Raw genomic sequence first — 17,790 nt, forward strand, 5'->3', positions numbered from 1 at the left:
AAAGTACTACTTATTCAGTTTGGAACCTGAAATTCTGTGTTCATGTTGGATTTATTATAATCCAATGTATTATTCCAATATATATCACTAGAGTACATATTAATTTAAGCAAATAATCTGACTTTACTTGCACTTTTCATAAGATGGGAAATGTCCAAACGGGGATATTTCCTCTTGTTATTTTAAATGTAAGTGTTTGCGTTTTTTTTATATTTGTACCTTCCAAAAGGTATTTAACAACTCGGTTGTTTAGGGGTAAAATCATTAAAGTGGATTCTAAGTTTTGCATGCCCCGTAAGCTGGTTTGTTGTGTTACTTTTCCGTACACCTAGTTTTTAATGCCACCAGTGCATTCTTTCAGCAACACATATACAGCAATAATTAGTAGGGATGACTCGATACTACTTTTTCTTTTCAGACACCTCTAGCCTACTGATATAACAACTATCTGCTGATATCAACGCCAATCCTTCTTTATAACCTATGAACTCATTTGATAAGTCATGGACTTTGGTTAAAACCGCTAATAAATGCATAACTTGTCAGATATTCTAAACCAGGACTACCATAATGGATTGACCCGTGTGTGACCTGCAGCACAGCTTTATGCAAAACAAAACTAGAATCCGTCTCATTAATGAGACAAACTCAATCATGTGTTTTTTTTTCCAAGCATTTTGAAGGTGATTCACTAATCTGCTTGTACAGATGCAGGACAGTCTTGTTCAGATGTCATTTGGCTGCTTGAGATCAACAGTGCGCACAAACTCTCACGGAGCTCAAAAGGGAAATGGAAAGAAAATACTGCAAAGAGCCCTCATGGTGGTGATTTATTCGTTTTCTCTCATATGAATGCCATCCACAACTGGATCACACAGAGTACTCAAGTTGGGAGATACACCCTGAAATCTCGTTTAAAATGTACAGTACAGAGGACACAGTTTGTTCACATGAAAAGCTGCAACAGAGCACTTCCTAAAGACAAACATCATTCAAAACATTTCACTGAAACTTGTGTTTAGAAATGTCAAACCATTTTTCTCCCATTAATTTCATCCAAATGAAACAAGAAAGAACAAGCTTAAACTGAACTGGTTTCTAACGTTTACTGTAACTTTGAAAGTTAAAGTTGTAAAATGCACTTTCAAATTTTGCATAAACCTAAAGAGGACACTGTTAAATGTAAACTTTCATGTCAGAGTGCAAATAGTTTAAAGCCATTTTAAGATAACACAGCAGGTATTACTATGGGAAAATAAAATCAATTAGAAAAAGGGGAGAATATCAAAGTCTGTGTGTATTTACAGCTTTCAAATTATAAAAAGAAACATTTAATGCAAGCCTCCATTTATAAAAATGTTATCTTTAAAGAGAGAGAGAGGCGGTGACATCTTTGTACCATTATGCTAATGTATCTAACAAGTGAAAAACAATGATTAGAAAAACTTACTTCTGTAGGTGTTCTCTTATAAATTATGTGAAATAATTACAAACCATACAATAATTTCAGTTTCTAGTGTTTCACAGAGATTGTTAGTGGCGTTAAAATAGAGTAGTAGTGGTTGTAGATGTGAGCACTTTCTTACATTTTATTTTAATGCACACTGACATTATAACGACAACAACGGTAAAATGCGGCGCTGAAACAAACATATTGACAGACGGGTTCATCAACCTGAAAATTAAGAGACAATTTGATAATGAACATTTTACTAATTCGTCAAGCAAAAATGACATTTGACATCTTCTAGTTCCAGCTCCTCTGAGGGATTTGCTGCTTTTCTTAGTCGGATATCAGTTTAAATTAAATATCTTTGGATTTTAGGCTGCTGATCAGAAAAAAACAAGCACTTAAAAGATGTTAACTTGGGCTCTTGGAACTTGAAATGTGTACTTAATCATTCATTTAAAAAAAATAACAATCAACTGATTAATCAAAAATGAAATGAATCTTTGTTTGCATATGAAATGACACATTTTCTAAAAACGTTAACGCTCAGAGACTGAACGATTTTTTTCCCTGTGCTCTAAAACTGTTCATATTAACACATATTTTATTTATTTATTTGACCTTTCATTTGTTCTGGCTTATTTAACGGAAAAATTATACTTCTGCCACACATTGTTACGGATCCACCAGCTCAAAATGTGCTTTTTATTGCACCCACAGTACAGTACGTAGTGACCTGAGGTTAATTCTCAATAATTTGGGATTTTCAAGATAATGCACGTAAAAGGTTAACTTCATTATAAGAACTATATATACACTAGACTCTGTAAACTATAGAACTACTACTATACACATGCTTGTGACTGAACTAAACTGAAATGTATCTTACTGTATGTAAATCATGATATTATTAGAATAAAAAGGCTATTTATATCAGTGTACTGTCTGCTACACTCTGGACAGGGTAGAAAAATACAGTCTTATTAATTGCATAAAAGGTTTTAAAGCACCTGTTAGATATTTTAAAACAAGTATATTAAGAAGCAATGTCTAATATGCAAAATAGCTCTCAAGACACATCAACATATTCTCATCCCAACTCATTGCATACTGACGCTTTGTCAGACCCCTCAGCGTCACTTTCAGTCGCAGTACACACGTGCTTAACGTCGTGAATTAAACAAAAACACTTGCTTAGGTTTAGGCAACAAAACCACTCAGGTTTAGGAAAAAAAAACGTGGTTGAGCTTAAAATTACTACGTTTTTACAGCAGACAAACAGCTGATTGTAAAGTGAAACGTGACGCATGGGACACAAACAGCGGTCTCCTGGACGAAAGCCCTGTGTTTGTTGGAACCATCCACCTCCCCTCTTGGCCGCCCTTAGTGTGTCTTGTCGCTCTTTAAACTACGTCACCACAGCACTTTCTCTGAGCGTTTACTGTTGCTGCGGATGGGTTTACATTCTAGTTAATGGAAAAAGCCCGGTGCGTCTCCTACCGCCTCTCAAGGGTACCTTGTGGAGCTGTATTGAACGCTGACGGCCGTGACAAAGTGTCGGTATTTGACGCCCTGGGAACGAGAACGGGCTCGACACACACATACGTAAAATAGACACACAGTCATCCGAGTATTCTTGCACGTGTATCAGCTGAAGACAAACATGGAGATTTCAGGCTTTGGTGGTTAACGAGATATTAGGCCAATACTGACAGCGGACGGGGTTCAAGTGGAGAGGCTTGTGTTCATGTTAATACGTCCATTCATTTCTAACAGTTAGTACTTCATTAAAATAACTATGTGTGTGTTAAACTCAACTCATGTGACAGAGAAGACAATCTAAGAGGTCTGCTAATATTAGTAATGTGTAAGACTAGAGAAGCAATCAATGCTACTGGTGCATGAGCACATAGCGTGCATGCAGCTGTTACATGGATAAATGTCAGGACACACGAGAGAAGAAGCTATGCATGACCACACATGTCCCTGGAGAAGTGTGTGTGTGTGTGTGTGTGTGTGTGTGTGTGTGGTTAGACTTTGGGCTACATTGGGATGAAATTTCACTCCGTCAAACACCCGTGCAGGCCCACAGTGCCCTTGAGTGCGTCACCTTGACTTAGGCGTGACACAGGTTACCGCTGGACCCACAGGTGGTAACAATGCCGCAGTTCTTCAGGATGGGGTTGAAGTGGGAGGCTGTGCCGGCACCGGCCTCTCTGGGTGGGAAAGGCTTCATGGTGGAGAGGATCAGCGCTAGACAGTCTGCCACGTTCTTGTTTGGGGCACAGGCCAGAGCAGGTGTGTGGCCTGCAGAGCGCCGACAGGCAAACAATTATCCTACAGTGTCCTTCAGGAACATTTGTTGGCAGGAATAATGGACTGCTTTGTATCATGAAATAGAAGCATTATTATTCCTGCTTACCTTCCTCATCTACAGCCATGACTGCTGCTCCTCTGCTCAACAACACCTGCACTACGGTGGCCAGCCCTTTCCTTGCTGCAATGTGAAGGGGCCTGCATGAGAAAGAAAGACAACTCTTTAATGTAACCATATAAATGGCAGGCGAGTCAATACTGTAAACATGGACAACTTTCTTCTCATTGATATCAGGGTGCCTGATACAGGGGGTACGAAATCTAGTATTGATATTCAATCATAAGTAAAAAAAAATTACTCATATCTATCAACACATACAGTAGGTCTCACTGAAATATGTTCTTAAAATGCACACTGCATTTAATACTAAATTCAGAATCCATACTGGTTGACTTCCTTAGTCATAAATTCCATGTTAATTATTTCCTGCATTTCAGTTTGATTAAGTCTTGACGAGTTTGTATTCTTAATAAACAGCATGCACTCACATTTGGAGAGCGCTGTTTGTTGCATTTATGAGGGAGGAGTCGCTGATCTCTCCAAGGATCAACAGGGCACACATCTCATGACCCTGCAGAATTAAAAACACATTATTACAGTAATATTGCTTAAGCACATTATCAGTTTGAACAAACTGCCTGAAAATGTAATAAGTTGTCAATGTCATATGTGGCTGAAAATGTAATCAAATATTTCATTTAATTTGCATCATTTAGTAAAGTCCACACCATGCAATGTTATAGTACCCCATTATTATATTCTTACTGTTATGAATCATTGCAGGGTTAAATAACTTAATTTTGAAAACACATTTGATTACATTCTTTTCATTACATTTTCAACAAGGGTTGTATTATATTTTGACAGCTACACACATGCAAAAGTTATTATTGTGCTACTGCATGCATACAATACATGCAGTCGAATGTGTATGTGACCTTGCTGCAGGCTAAGTGAAGGGCAGTGTTATTATTGACATCCACCAGGGTCAGGTCTGGCTTCGCTTTGTGCAGCAAGAACTCTGAAATGCAGAAAATAAGACACATTTCACAACGAACACAGACCTTCAAACATTTAGCAACGTATAGTCAGAGCAACAGGGGAACAGATTTATATGGTGCATTAAAGGTAACCATCAGTGAGGACTGTGAGGGTCAAAACAACAGTTCCCAAGTGCTAAAAGGAGAATTAAGAATTCTTGTGTTTCTTAAATCATCATGTATGATTGAGTGCTTGAAAATAAATAATTACAGAGGGAAGATGGATGAATGAGGGACTTTACAGAAAACATGTCATGTGTCGATGTGTTTTAAGGTTTCCAAGGTGTAGATAAAGGTAACACATTTTAAGACACTGACCACAGGAATTTCAATCACATACCAACAGCCATAGTCTGTCCACAGTCAGCAGCAACCATCACAGCAGAGCATCCGCAATGGTCCACAGCATCGACCGCTGCTCCCTGGGCCAGGACCAGCTGGAGCCCAGCAACATTTCCTGAATAAGCAGCCGCATGCAGCGGCATCCTGCATTCACATAACACACACACATGAAAACACTGTTCAATCAGCATCTTTCTGCAAGCTATGAAAGGTCTTTCTTGTACCTTTCAAAATTACAAAAATACTATATCAGAGTTATCGGTACATTTGAGGTTCGAATAACTAGATTATACATATCATACTAATTCATACAAAACTTATACATTTAAAATATCCGTAGACTGATTCATAACCTGCAGTGCTGCATGAAATAGATTTATTATGGTAAGTAGAGCTCAGCTCAGAGCAGAACCCACCTTCCTTTGGCATCGCTAACGTTAACAATTTGAGGGCCGACGGTCTTCACTAGAAGTCCAGCAGCAACATCATGTCCATTAACACTGTGTAGGAAGAACAGAGTTGTAACATTTTGAAAAACCACATTAAATTTTTATTATCAACATATAATAAACATAGAGTATGTGTGATGAGCATTTACTTTCACTACAGTACTCACAGAGCACAGTGCAATGCGGTGAAGAGATTTCCCTCCTGGTTGCTAAAAAGTTTGTTTTCAAGTAAAATGTGTAAACATCCTTCACGCCCTACAGACACAGGACACAAATGGACAAATGATTAATATTCAAATCTTTGTAAAATTGTGGTTGTATAGTATCTCACCATGCAAGAGTCTAACAAGACAGGCAAGTGATTAAAGTTACTACAAGGAACTTTTAACTGGTTAAGAAACAGACTCAAGTGATGCCACTATATGACCTACATAAGCAAACGAGACCATCAGCGAGAACATTTCTATTTCTATATAACGATGGTGGATATTCTTAATGCCTGCCATCTGGTCAGATTCCCCGCGATATCAGACGAAACGATTATGGCACTTAAGTTCTTCAGAAACTCCTTCAGTTTGGACTTCAGCAGGGCCCCCGGCAGCAACCAGCCCGCCGCGGACAGACCCATATCCGGCTTCGATGCTGCTGGAGGCCCAGGCCCTTTTACTGGGCCCGCTGGAGGGAAGGGAGGCACAGGAGTACCAGGACTAAGTGGGGCAGAATATCAGACCCTGCTGTAGTAAAATGAAAGGTTTTATAAAGGGAGTCTGGAAGCTGCAGAACTTTACAACACAAAGCTCACCATTTTTGTCCACAGGGGCCACCAAAATCATCACAAAATGAAACTTCCTTGTAGTAACTTTAAAATGAGAGCAATTATGCAAAGGCTAAAATAATGTTGTGGATAAAAATAGTGATGAGAGACTGTGCTGGAGCGGCTCTAAAAATGTCCACTCATACATGTTTTTGTCATGTTTTATCTGTACTCATGTCCATGTTTACTCTATTCAATATTGAACATAACTAAAAAAATTGTTAGAATTACTTAAGTACATCTGACATGCATTCTTGCCCTGACGTCTCACCGTGGTGGGCAGCCCAGTGGGTGGGCGTGTAGCCTCTGTAGTCCAATATGGAGTCCAGAGGATCAGCTTTCTTAGCAGCCTTTAGCAAAGTTCGCAGTAGCTCCGTGTGGCCGCGGGACGCTACGAGGTGCAACGGGGTCCTTCCCTGAGAGTCTCTACACAGAGCAGAGGCACCATGTTCCAACAGAGCAGATACACAGTCCTCACTGCCCAACACGGCCTGCAGCGGGAGAACAAAAGATATGATGTGAGAGGAAAACAACACATCTGGAACAACCAGGCCTCTGTAAAGAGACATATCTCTTATTTACATTATTAAGTGCCCTTAGTGAAGTGATAGGACATTTACACACAAAAACACAGCAAGTACACTTACAGCTCTGTGTAATGCAGTGAAGCCCTTTTTGTCTGCAGCATCAGCCTTTGCTCCTTTCTCCAACAGGATGTGGACACAGTCGGTGTGACGTCCCAGAGCTGCCAGCATGAGAGCCGTCCTGCATACAACAAAAAGAAAATAGAAGAAGAAGAAGAAGAATGTGAGGATAATTCTCTGATCGTGTCAGAACATAACAATTGGTTGGATTTTCGGTGGGTAAAGTAAACTGACTGCATTATAGGTCTGCAGCTTTCAGAAAAAAAACATGTTTGTTAGTTAAAGGTGGAGTGAGCGATTCTAATCCAATAAACTTTATGTCAAATTCAACAAATATCTCCTCATGGTCCACTAGCTCACTGGTTCCCAACCTGGGGTCCCGACACCTACTAGGGGTCACCAAAGCTTCACGAGGGAGTTGCAAGGCCTTCTTGATTTTAAGGGATGTAGGACAACTTTTTAAAAAAAATATACAGTTGGCCTATATCTCAGCATTTCATTCATTTCTGTGAAGAAAATTAATTTAAATTGTTATTTTTAAATACCGAATTTGTCAAAAAAGAAGCCTATTAAGTATGTATGATTGTTAATATTAAAAAAACACAAAACAGGAAACTCTCTGATGCAATATACACAGGAAATCTGCTCAAAATTCAATTCAAATTGCTCGTTTTACACAAACTTCCTGCAGTTATTGCGTTCACCATTTTTGGGTTAACTCTACAGTTTATCAGTTGTTCTGTACTGTTATCGTTATGCATTGAATATAATATGAAGTATCCATAAAATATGTCATTTAGTCAGAGGTTGTCTGTTTATTCAATGATAGAAAAGGGGTCCCTTAAGGAAAAAGGTTGGGAACCACAGCTGGTTGCTAGAATATTTAGTGACTCACTGTCCTTGTGTATCTGGACTGTCGATGACGTCGGCACTTTGTTCCCCATTGACTAATAAAAGCAGACAGTCCATTTGGCCCTCAGCAGCTGCACAGCAGAAAAACAGTAAAAGAAAAATATCAGTTTCACAGAGATTAATTACATAGAGGATAAAGTTATAACATAAAACATTATGACTTATTTTCATAACAGTGTCCATCAAAAGACATCAACACAACACTAAAACCAAATTTATACTGTATATTTGTACAAATCTCATCTCATAAAGGATTTCCTTTCCCAGGATTCAACACACACACACCTGCAGCATGGAGAGCCGTCCTCTTGCGCTTGTGCTCCTTCAGTGCGTAAGAGGCTTGATGCTTCAGCAGCACCTCCACACACGGAGCAAAACCTCTCCGAGCAGCCAGGTGGAGGGCGGTTCTGCCTTCAACGTCCCGCACATCCAGACTCACTAATGTTTCACAAAGCAGACGCAGCGCCTCACAGTGACCATAATACGCCTGTAACAGCAGAATGCATAATAACAGTAGAGTTAAAAGGTGTGTAAACATGTGGTCTTCATGGAAAAGTCACATCTTTTCCAGTGTATTCCTTGTAATCATGTGCTACTCACAGCTAAGTGCAAAGGACTGACTGGAATATTACTTTCAACCTCTTCTAGACAGTTGAACGAAATCTCCAGGAGCTGCAAAAGTGAGAGCAAAAAGAAAAAAACTGAAAACTTCAACTACTGTAGGTCTAGCCTGCAATTGATTAACAAGAAAAAAAAAACTAAATATACCACTGACCAGTTCCAGGTGTTGTTTGTTCCCATAAGCTGCTGCATAGTGGACGGCACTGTAACCCTTACTGTTCTTCAGAGTCGGGTTCGCCCCGTTGTCAAGCAAGAAGTCTAAACACCTGAACACACACAGAGCACAACATTAAGAATCCAGTCAGGGTTTTATTCTTCTTCCAGCAACAGAAAGTAAGTAAGTGTTTTATAAACATTCACTTCTCGATGTCTTTGGGAAATGCAATAAAAGTTCCGTTAAGTGAAACATGGCTTTTCTGTGCATTGTTCTTGTATTTGTTTTTAAATATCAAGTATATCGAAGAAACAACATTTATTTTAATGCGTTTTTTTAATATCAAAATCAATTTTATTTTTTTTAAGGTTTTAAAGGTGACTTACAGAGAGGCTTCTTGTTCCTTTCCCTCACAGTGGTCAGGCTCAGAGTTCGTTTCCCCTCTGTGGAAAGAAAGACGGACACTTTTAAAACCGGCTTGAATGAACTTGAGATAATCAACAAAAAAATAAATGACAGTAACTGCTCTCTCACCCACAAAAGGTGTGTGAAGCAGCAGCGTAGTGCAGAGGGCTGCAGCCCGTCAGGTCCAGCTCATTGACCTCAGCGCCGGCTCTCACCAGGGAGATCGTGCATTGGCTGTTCCCATTAGCTGCAGCATAATGCAAAGGAGATCTGCAAGATGCAACAGCGGACAGCAGAGATATCAGGTAACACCAAAGCAGAGTTTATCTTTTAGCTATTCTTAGCTACTTACCTTCCCAAATGGTCTTTTACATCCAGGTCAGCAACGGCACTATTCAGCAGCAAGTTCAGACAGTCAACATTTCTGTCACAAGAGGAAAAAAGCAGTGTTTCAAGAAATGACACGACACTTGAATATATAACACTTTCAAAATGTTGGAAGAAATTGATAATGTATCATTTATTGTTGCATTTTTATACCATATTAAATTGCATTTATTGTTTGTATTAATTGGCTAAAATGATGATGATGATCAATAAATGAAAGTAAGTTCAGAAAACATATTGACAGCAAAACAGGAAGACGAGATTTAAGTTACGCAATGGATTTTATGATGACCAAAATCCAACAAAAAACATGAAGATATATAATTTCCACAACAAGCAGAAGACCTTCCTAAAATGTAGACAATATTTAGACATGTAAAATTATACGTCGAACTGTCTAGATGATGGACATCATATTGTAAACATACCGGAAAAACAGTCCAATATCTTTTACTATGATCAGTTGAGAAACGTACAAAATGCTGATTTTTATCAATAAGTCAAACTTTTTAAGTGTATGTAAATGTTGTCACAAAAGTAAAAATACGGTAAGTGTGTTAGCTCACCCTCCAGAGGCAGCTGCATGCACACAGGTCCTTCCGTTGTCATCTAAGCTGTTTATATCATCCCCAGTTGACACCGCTTGAGACGGCATGATGTAAAACTGGCCTGAACGATACACAACCAACAATAACACTTTGTGAAATGGAAACATTTTGAGTTGTGTCAGTAATAAATATGTAAAAAGGGATTGGATGAATTAAGGAGCACAGCTCAGGGACTATTGATTGATTCTTACCATTGGACAGCAACTTTCGACAGCAGTCTGGAAATCCGTAGAGCGACGCCAAATGCAGTGGAAGCATCCCATGAATCCCCTGTCTTTAGAGATCATAATAAAGATTATTTACTGTAGTATGTGCTAAGATGGGAAACCATTTTCTGTATGAAATTGTAATTTGTTGGTTTGGATGTTGATGTATCGACAGAGAGTTTGAAGCTTAATATTTTGTCTGCCGATATACTTCTTAGGGCATGAGTCCATATAACATCTTTTTCTAGCTGAGTAGCGGCTGCAGGGTGCTGTGGAGCACTTCATCCCAGCGTTTCATAGAAAAAGCTAACATCGCCCCTTCGCTTTTTATAATCTATTTGGGCTACTATCTTTTTGTTTGACATTGTTTTTTCATCTTGAGGATCAACCGGAGGATGCATGCCCTCATACTTTGTATGAATGAGCTTCTTATCGCTCAATCTGACAGCCGTAGAGCAAGGAGGACGATCCGTCGGAGACGACTCATATGTCTTTGTTATGATAGTGTCAGTGTGACATATAAAGCTCAGGATAGACAGACAGAGCCAAAACAAGCTTCTCCTCCATTTTCTACAATGACGTCTCTAGCGCTTTTCTGAAAAGTTCAGTGATTTTTAACTAGTAGTGCTGGGAGCGGCCACACAAAAAAGGCGGAGTCCTCAGAAAAAAGACGCTGGGTGCAAAGCCTTTTCTCGATGCGGACGCATGTGCTCTCTCCTCATTGGGAACAACTGAAAAAAAGACACTGGCGCTCAGAAAAAAATGCTATATGGACACGGACCCTCAGTCAGGAAGCAGAACATTACAGGTGCAATAATTGAGTCTGCATGTATGTGTAATAATGTTTTATCTTGCAGCATAACTGCAAGAGAAAAAAAACAAAACACAAACATGACACAATGCCAGGTTTGGACAAACTTACCTGGTCTTATCAGCACCGTTTGTCAGCAGAGTGCTGATCAGCAACTCCTGACCATATCTGGCAGCAACATGAAGAGAAGTGTTTCCAAACATATCAGCACACTCAATCTCCCCACCTGTGTACAGAGAGAAACAAAAACATGATGTGAATATTTTAAGACAGAATATATTGAAAGGGCACAATAACAATTATTGTGTTACAAGACAATGCCGGGGATAGTGTAAATATTTTACCATTTTGGATCAGAATCTGGGAGCCTGTGAAGCGCCCGTGCATAGCAGCCATGTGCAGAGGGCTCTTCCCTTCTTTATTCTGTTAAACAGAGAAAAAGAAAACCATTTAGTTAAAAGAATGGCATACATCATCATAATCTGTACATTGCACATTCAATCCTCTGAACAATTATCACAATCCAGTAATATATAATTATTTCTTCTTATTGTTCTTTATTATTAAAAGACAAGCTCTTTACCTGCACGTTGACATCGGCACCATTGTTGATTAGCAGTTCCAGACACAGCACCCCGCTGGAGGAGGCGGCAGACAGATGCAGCGGCGTGCTGCCGTGGTGGTTGGGCTGATTGATGTTGGCGCCACAGTTCACCAGCTCAGTGGCCACGGCGTCCTGCCCCGTGTGACAGGCCATGTGGAGCGCTGTGTTCCCAAACATGTTAGGTTCATCGATCTGAGAGATGAAGGAGGAAAACAGTTGATGAGTATAAAATGAAACATGTCTGGTGATGGACCAACATGAAACCAAGCACTTCAGGATACCGATGTTATTGATGCCTAATCTTATATCAAACCATTTATAACTACAGGCTGCTGTGTTTAGGGAGTGTAATTGAGCAGGATGTGGAAACATTTCTACAAATAATCTACAAAACCTCTGCAGCAGGATCAAGCACATTTAATAATATCATCCTTTACAGAACAGACAGTACAGAAAACACATGACAGCTGTAATAAAACATTACGATTTGAGTTGTCTTATAGTGATGTGACTGAGCCATTTTACCTCCACCGCATGTCTCAACAGATGTTTGATCACGTCTAACTGTCCACTGGCAGCTGCAGCATGGAGCGGAGTGTATCCACGTTTGTCTTTGCACATCACATCAGCACTGTGAAACACCAGCAGCTTCACAACCTCCACATGTCCTGAAAGAAGAGCTCAACATTTAGTACAAGTCTTTGTCATGTACGCACATCACAGCACACCAGTCTCCCCTGTTGGCCTGTTTGCAGACTGTAGCACAGTTAATGTACAAGAAAACTTGTCATGTTTGGTCAGGAGCAGGTTCACCATTCACCAGACTTTGACCTTGTTCAGACAGACTTTTTTTTTTTTTTAAATCAACGGCCAGTGTAATATAAATAGACTGAGGTTGTGTTGATAAGCCAAGCAAAGTATGTTATTGAGTAATGGGGCTTAGTGTTAAAAGGGGGAGAGAGAGGGAATGACATGCAGTAAATGGGCCGCGGGTCGGATTCGAACCCCGGGCCGCTGCGGTAAGGACTCCGCCTTGGTACATGGGGCGCCTGCTATGTACATTCCCTGTAAACACAGCATGACACTTAACTCTTGTTCCTCAGTGAAATAACCTTTTGCTTCTTATAGCTGGGATTGGTAATGTTGAGAAACCAGCAGAGTATACTAGATTTAAAAAATCATTCAACAGAAAAACTCAGCCCAACTCTTTTCTGATGAAAGTAGCTAGCAGCACTAGCTCCAAGAGTCTCTAAATCTACCGAAGATTACCAACCCTAGCTTTAAGAGTCTGCACGTGGTATAATGTGCAATATTTACATTATTGTTTTCAGCCCACAACAAAATATAAATTGCCACAACCACAATATACACATGCATGATACGTGTTTTTCAATCCCCCAACAATATCCCAGACAAGTGTCATATTGTATGTTTTATAGTTAAATGATTGGCAACAACTGACTGACTTTAACTTTACTGACCACCGTCAGTTGTTAGAGTCAGTTCTCAGGTATTGTTGTTCTTTGTGACAGACATTTGTTCTTCCTTACATTTATGCAAGAGAAAGTTTTCATTGTGGGTAAAAAGTGACAATATATTTGTGTCTCTTAGGAGACACTTACCAAGGTATGAAGCCCAGTGGATTGCCTGCCTTTCCTTCTTATCTTTGGCACTTATATTGGCACCTTTGCTCTGGAGCAAGTTCACCATCTGCAGAAGCATAATAAGTGGGTCAACCATTATGTCTATCAGCTCATCCCCTTTCTATCTATAACTACAGTTATAGATAGAAATGATGGTGTCAGTTTGTCTTGACAACAGTCTTGGAAACACACTCCAACACTTATTCTAACAGGTCACTGGTTATATTTTGACTACACAGATGAGCAAATATTGTGTGAAACTATGTTAAAGGGATAGTTCAGGTGTTTTGAAGTGGAGTTGTATGAGGTACTTATCCATAGTCAGTCTATTATCTACAGTAGATGATAGTCCGCACGCCCCAAGCTTGGAGAAGCAGACAGGAGTTACCGAACGGACGCAAAACAATGTACTGCTGTGGATGGGGCCGCCAGCAAAACGTATTTTAACCACCTAAAATAAAGGCTCGCCTAAAAAAATCAATATAAGTTTAAGTGTATGCTATATTTAGAATATATTTGCCATTTTACCTTGCCATGAGACAGCTATACAGTCTATGATTCTGACGGGGAGCTGAAGCCGTTATCTATGCTCTCGCCAAAACAAACTTTGGTTAGTTCGTATTCATCAAAGCAACAGCACAAACTAACTAACCGATTGAGGAAGCGGTAGACCAGCAACCCCTGTGTTCTGCAAGGTAAAGTTACAGTTTTTTTCAATGGAGTCTGGTGGCTTTGGCGAGAGCATAGAGGGATACAACGGCCTCAGTTGTCGGAAAGGGCTCTTTGACGGCAGGGTAAAGCAGTGTTCTAAATATAGTGTACACTTAAACTGTCAGTGATTTTTTTTTTTAGGTGAGCCTTTCTTTCAGGTGGCTAAAATATGTTTTGCTGCTGCCCCCGTCCACAGCACTACATAGCTTTGCTCCTGTGCCGGTACTCCTGTCGTCTTCTCTAAGCTGGGGGTGTGCCAACCGTCATCTACTGTAGGTAATACACTGACTATGGATAAGTACCTCATACAACCCCACTTCAAAACACCCGAACTATCACTTTAATATATCATGAGAAAAATGCCCTTTTCCACAATGCTGAAACAACTGACAGAAACCAAGTAAATGTCCCCCAGTCATCACTCACTTTTCCTCAAGTAAATCTAATTTCCAGCATTGTTATGTATTGAAATGATAACTATAAACATATGGGTTTGATAGTTACTTTAGACATGGAAAAAGATCAGGAGGAAGACTTTGGTTAATACTATTAATAGTTACCTCTTCATGGCCGCTGTGCGCTGCATGATGCAGTGGTGTCCTTCCTGTCCTGTCGGCAACATCCACGCTGCGCACATGTGGAATCAGAGCTTTGGCGCAGCCTGTGGCCCACTTTGCAGCTGCCATGTGTAAAGGTGTATGCCAGTATTTGTCTTGTGTGTTGACCTCTGCTTTGTGCTTTAGTAGCAACTCCACAGCTTTCTGAGGAAGACAACGTCAAACATTACAATCACGTGGTCACATCCTTAGAAAAGTTGTTCTCCCTCTGTGTTTTGAAATTGGAGCATACTTCATTTTGAGAGGCAGCTGCTCGATGTAAAGGAGTCAGCAAACCCTGGTCCTTAGCGTTGACGTTTGCACCTGTAACAGAGAGGACATTTTTTGAATGTTTTGGGTGAATTTCAGTTCCTTTGTATTTGATTGACTCATTGTATTAATTACTAGAAAGGCTGATTTGTAAAAAGATACACGTGTGTGTAGTAGATGATGAATAGATGATAGGCTTTCCATTGACTCTGACATATTTCAAAGTGAGATAAATGTTTTTTCTACCTGAAGTAATAAGTAGGTCCATAGTGTGGACATCGCCCAAATAAGCAGCAACATGAAGTGGTGTGCTTTGTTCTTGGTCCTAAGAGAAAAAAAAAACACATCGTCCTCAATTTTATCACATCATCCTTGTACTATATTACAGTATTTTGTTATATTCTGACTCCAAATATTAACGCAGTTAATGTGTACTTTTGACTTTTTTAAACTCTTGCCCTACATGTTTGTATGAAACTTGTTATCAAACTGACATGTTGCATTAAATGTGTCCAGAAAACTTACTAAGCAAACTGTCAGTAACCAAAAACAAACACAAGTTTGAATTTACAATTTAAGAAAAGCTGTGCTGGCAACTAAGAAAGCCACGGCGAGTAGTCTACAGCAGAGATACATATAGCTGAACCATTCGTACAAGCTCTAAACATCTTAACTCAAAACATAATGCATGCAAATTTGACACCACAACTTGCAAAAAAAACAGCATGAGTATAGAGTTAAGAGGATAATATTACCAGTGAATTGACATCTTCATTTTCCAACAAAAATGTCACTTCTTCTGTGTTTCGGCTGAATATAGCCTGGACCAGGGGGGACTGAAAGAGACATGTGACATGAAAAACAGACAAAGAAAAAAAAATGTATGTTAAAATTACATGAAGGTGCAGTTCATTATGTTTTCCAAGATAACATTTTTGCAAACAAACTACAAAACTCATAGAAGAGGTCATTAAATGCAGTTTCAACAGAACAGCTTTCATCAGCAAATTTGTTGAAACCCACTTGGGATCTTAAATACATTCATGACTTTGCTGAGATGCCAATAAAAACTTCACATGAATAAAGAGTAAAGACTAAATAACCTCTTCTCTGTGCATTTCCAGGAAAAAATGTCAATGTTTAAATTGCCTTGAGACACTTATTTCAATTGGATTGATGCATTCTGCTTCAGTCAAGATAAGGACAAAGACAGTGTAATGCATTGGCATATATTTGACTGAAGAACAAGAAGATTTGTGCAAAACTCCTAGCACTTTTTGAGAATATATTTAGAACATTTTGCAATGACCAGCACAAGATTTGTCTTCCACAGTTAACGTTAAGCAAACATAAAATTATGAAGAAGATAGATAGATAGATAGATAGATAGATAGATAGATAGATAGATAGATAGATAGATAGATAGATAGATAGATAGATAGATAGTAACTCTATTGATCCTGAGGGAAATTCAAGTTTCCAGCATCACAGTTCCATAGTGCAAAACATGTTAGTAAAAAGGCAGTAAAAAAGTTAGTAGTGCAAAGTACAAAGTACAAAAAAATATACCAAATATAAAAATACAAGGAGATGAAGAAAACTGTTAAGACTGAATATAGTGCAGGGTAACAGCTGTGACACAGGACTATTAACAAAGTGAATATAGTGCAGAAGAGACTGTTCAAAGTGAGTATAGTGCAGGGTAACTCCAGTAGCTTAGTCTATGAAAGTGCACTGTATACATTCATGACTTTGCTGAGATGCCAATAAAACCGTTACATGACTGAGTAAATAGTAAAATAACCTCTTCTCTGTGCATTTCCAGGAAAAAATGTCAATGTTTAAATTGCCTTGAGACACATATGTCAATTGGAGTGATGCAATCTGCTTTAGTAAAGATAAAGACATCACCTACAACTCTGGCATTTATTTGACTGAAGAACAAGAAGACTTGTGCAAAACTACTAGCACTTCTTGCAAATATATTTAGAACATTTTTGCAATGACTAGCACAAGATTTGTCTTCCACAGATGAGCAAACATTAACATTATGTTCTAGAGAAGAGAAATATGGATCCATCTAAACATTAAAAAGTTTGTCAGGGTTTGTACTTCATGTACCAGGGAGCCAAATCACCCTAATTATAGATACTAAGTGCAGAACAAAAGTGAAACATCGAGCATCAAAGTGAAACTTAAGTGTAGTTTTGCATGGCAGAGTATTTCTAACATTAACATTAACTAGCCTTGTTAGCAAACTTTGCTCGACATGTAGCTAACATGACTAGCCAACTGTTTGCAGTGTTTGTGAGAAAGTTAACTGTTAGGTATCTAATGTTATATTTTATTTACTACCTGGTCCTTGATATTTCTTAACTCCATGTCCCAATCAGTCTGGAAGCAGCTTCATTGAGACTGAGAGTAAAGTTTGACTACATGTCACTCTGCAGCTCTGTAGCAGCTAGTTAGCCTAGCCTTAGCTTTAGCTTTACTTAGCTCAGGGATGATAGGAGATGTGTAGTCACGCCGCAGTTATCGCGAGAGACAGTTAAAGAAAACGTGATTTGGAGGCATTGTATGTCACGTTAGTAATATAATAATATAAACTTGCAACTTGTATAAATGTTATTTTCTGTATATTAGCATGGGTTTAAGTTGTTTTAATTTAACCAATGTTTTTTTATTAAATCAATCTAGATTACTTTATCGTGAACCTGGTAACATTTGATCTTCATAAAATAAAATA

At 39.1% G+C, this 17,790-nt stretch overlaps 1 protein-coding gene across 2 annotated transcripts; it reads right to left on the reverse strand.

Annotated features, from left to right (window-relative positions):
- Positions 1-812: 812 nt before the first annotated feature.
- LOC119486288 (serine/threonine-protein phosphatase 6 regulatory ankyrin repeat subunit C-like) lies at positions 813-17,563 on the reverse strand. 2 transcript variants are annotated; one of them, XM_037767551.1, is made up of 29 exons: positions 17,400-17,563; positions 15,800-15,880; positions 15,291-15,369; positions 15,028-15,098; positions 14,739-14,939; positions 13,447-13,534; positions 12,350-12,492; positions 11,804-12,016; positions 11,565-11,643; positions 11,332-11,446; positions 10,395-10,477; positions 10,162-10,264; positions 9,561-9,632; positions 9,338-9,478; positions 9,190-9,246; positions 8,804-8,915; positions 8,629-8,700; positions 8,314-8,515; positions 8,012-8,099; positions 7,120-7,237; positions 6,744-6,963; positions 5,826-5,913; positions 5,626-5,709; positions 5,208-5,353; positions 4,766-4,848; positions 4,316-4,398; positions 3,873-3,964; positions 3,561-3,757; positions 813-1,675 (listed from the first exon to the last, which is right to left on the reverse strand). In XM_037767551.1, exons 1-28 carry the CDS (start codon positions 17,424-17,426, stop codon positions 3,567-3,569), a joined length of 3,132 nt encoding a protein of 1,043 aa, XP_037623479.1. In that variant the 5' UTR covers positions 17,427-17,563; the 3' UTR covers positions 813-1,675; positions 3,561-3,566. The 2 variants fall into 2 exon arrangements, with proteins under 2 accessions (XP_037623479.1, XP_037622637.1); XM_037766709.1 differs by having other exon boundaries at positions 813-3,757; positions 17,400-17,562.
- Positions 17,564-17,790: the final 227 nt, after the last annotated feature.

This window comes from Sebastes umbrosus, chromosome 1 (genome assembly GCF_015220745.1).
Source record: "Sebastes umbrosus isolate fSebUmb1 chromosome 1, fSebUmb1.pri, whole genome shotgun sequence".
NCBI lineage: Eukaryota > Metazoa > Chordata > Actinopteri > Perciformes > Sebastidae > Sebastes > Sebastes umbrosus.

Excerpts from the sequence above, each read along its gene's own strand:
- LOC119486288 (XM_037767551.1), bottom strand. The coding sequence starts at position 17,426 with ATGGAGTTAAGAAATATCAAGGACCAG. Across the intron at positions 12,017-12,349 it reads TGTTGAGACATGCGGTGGAG|ATCGATGAACCTAACATGTT; the intron begins GTAAAATGGCTC and ends TTCATCTCTCAG. Across the intron at positions 8,516-8,628 it reads TCAGTCCTTTGCACTTAGCT|GCGTATTATGGTCACTGTGA; the intron begins GTGAGTAGCACA and ends CTGCTGTTACAG.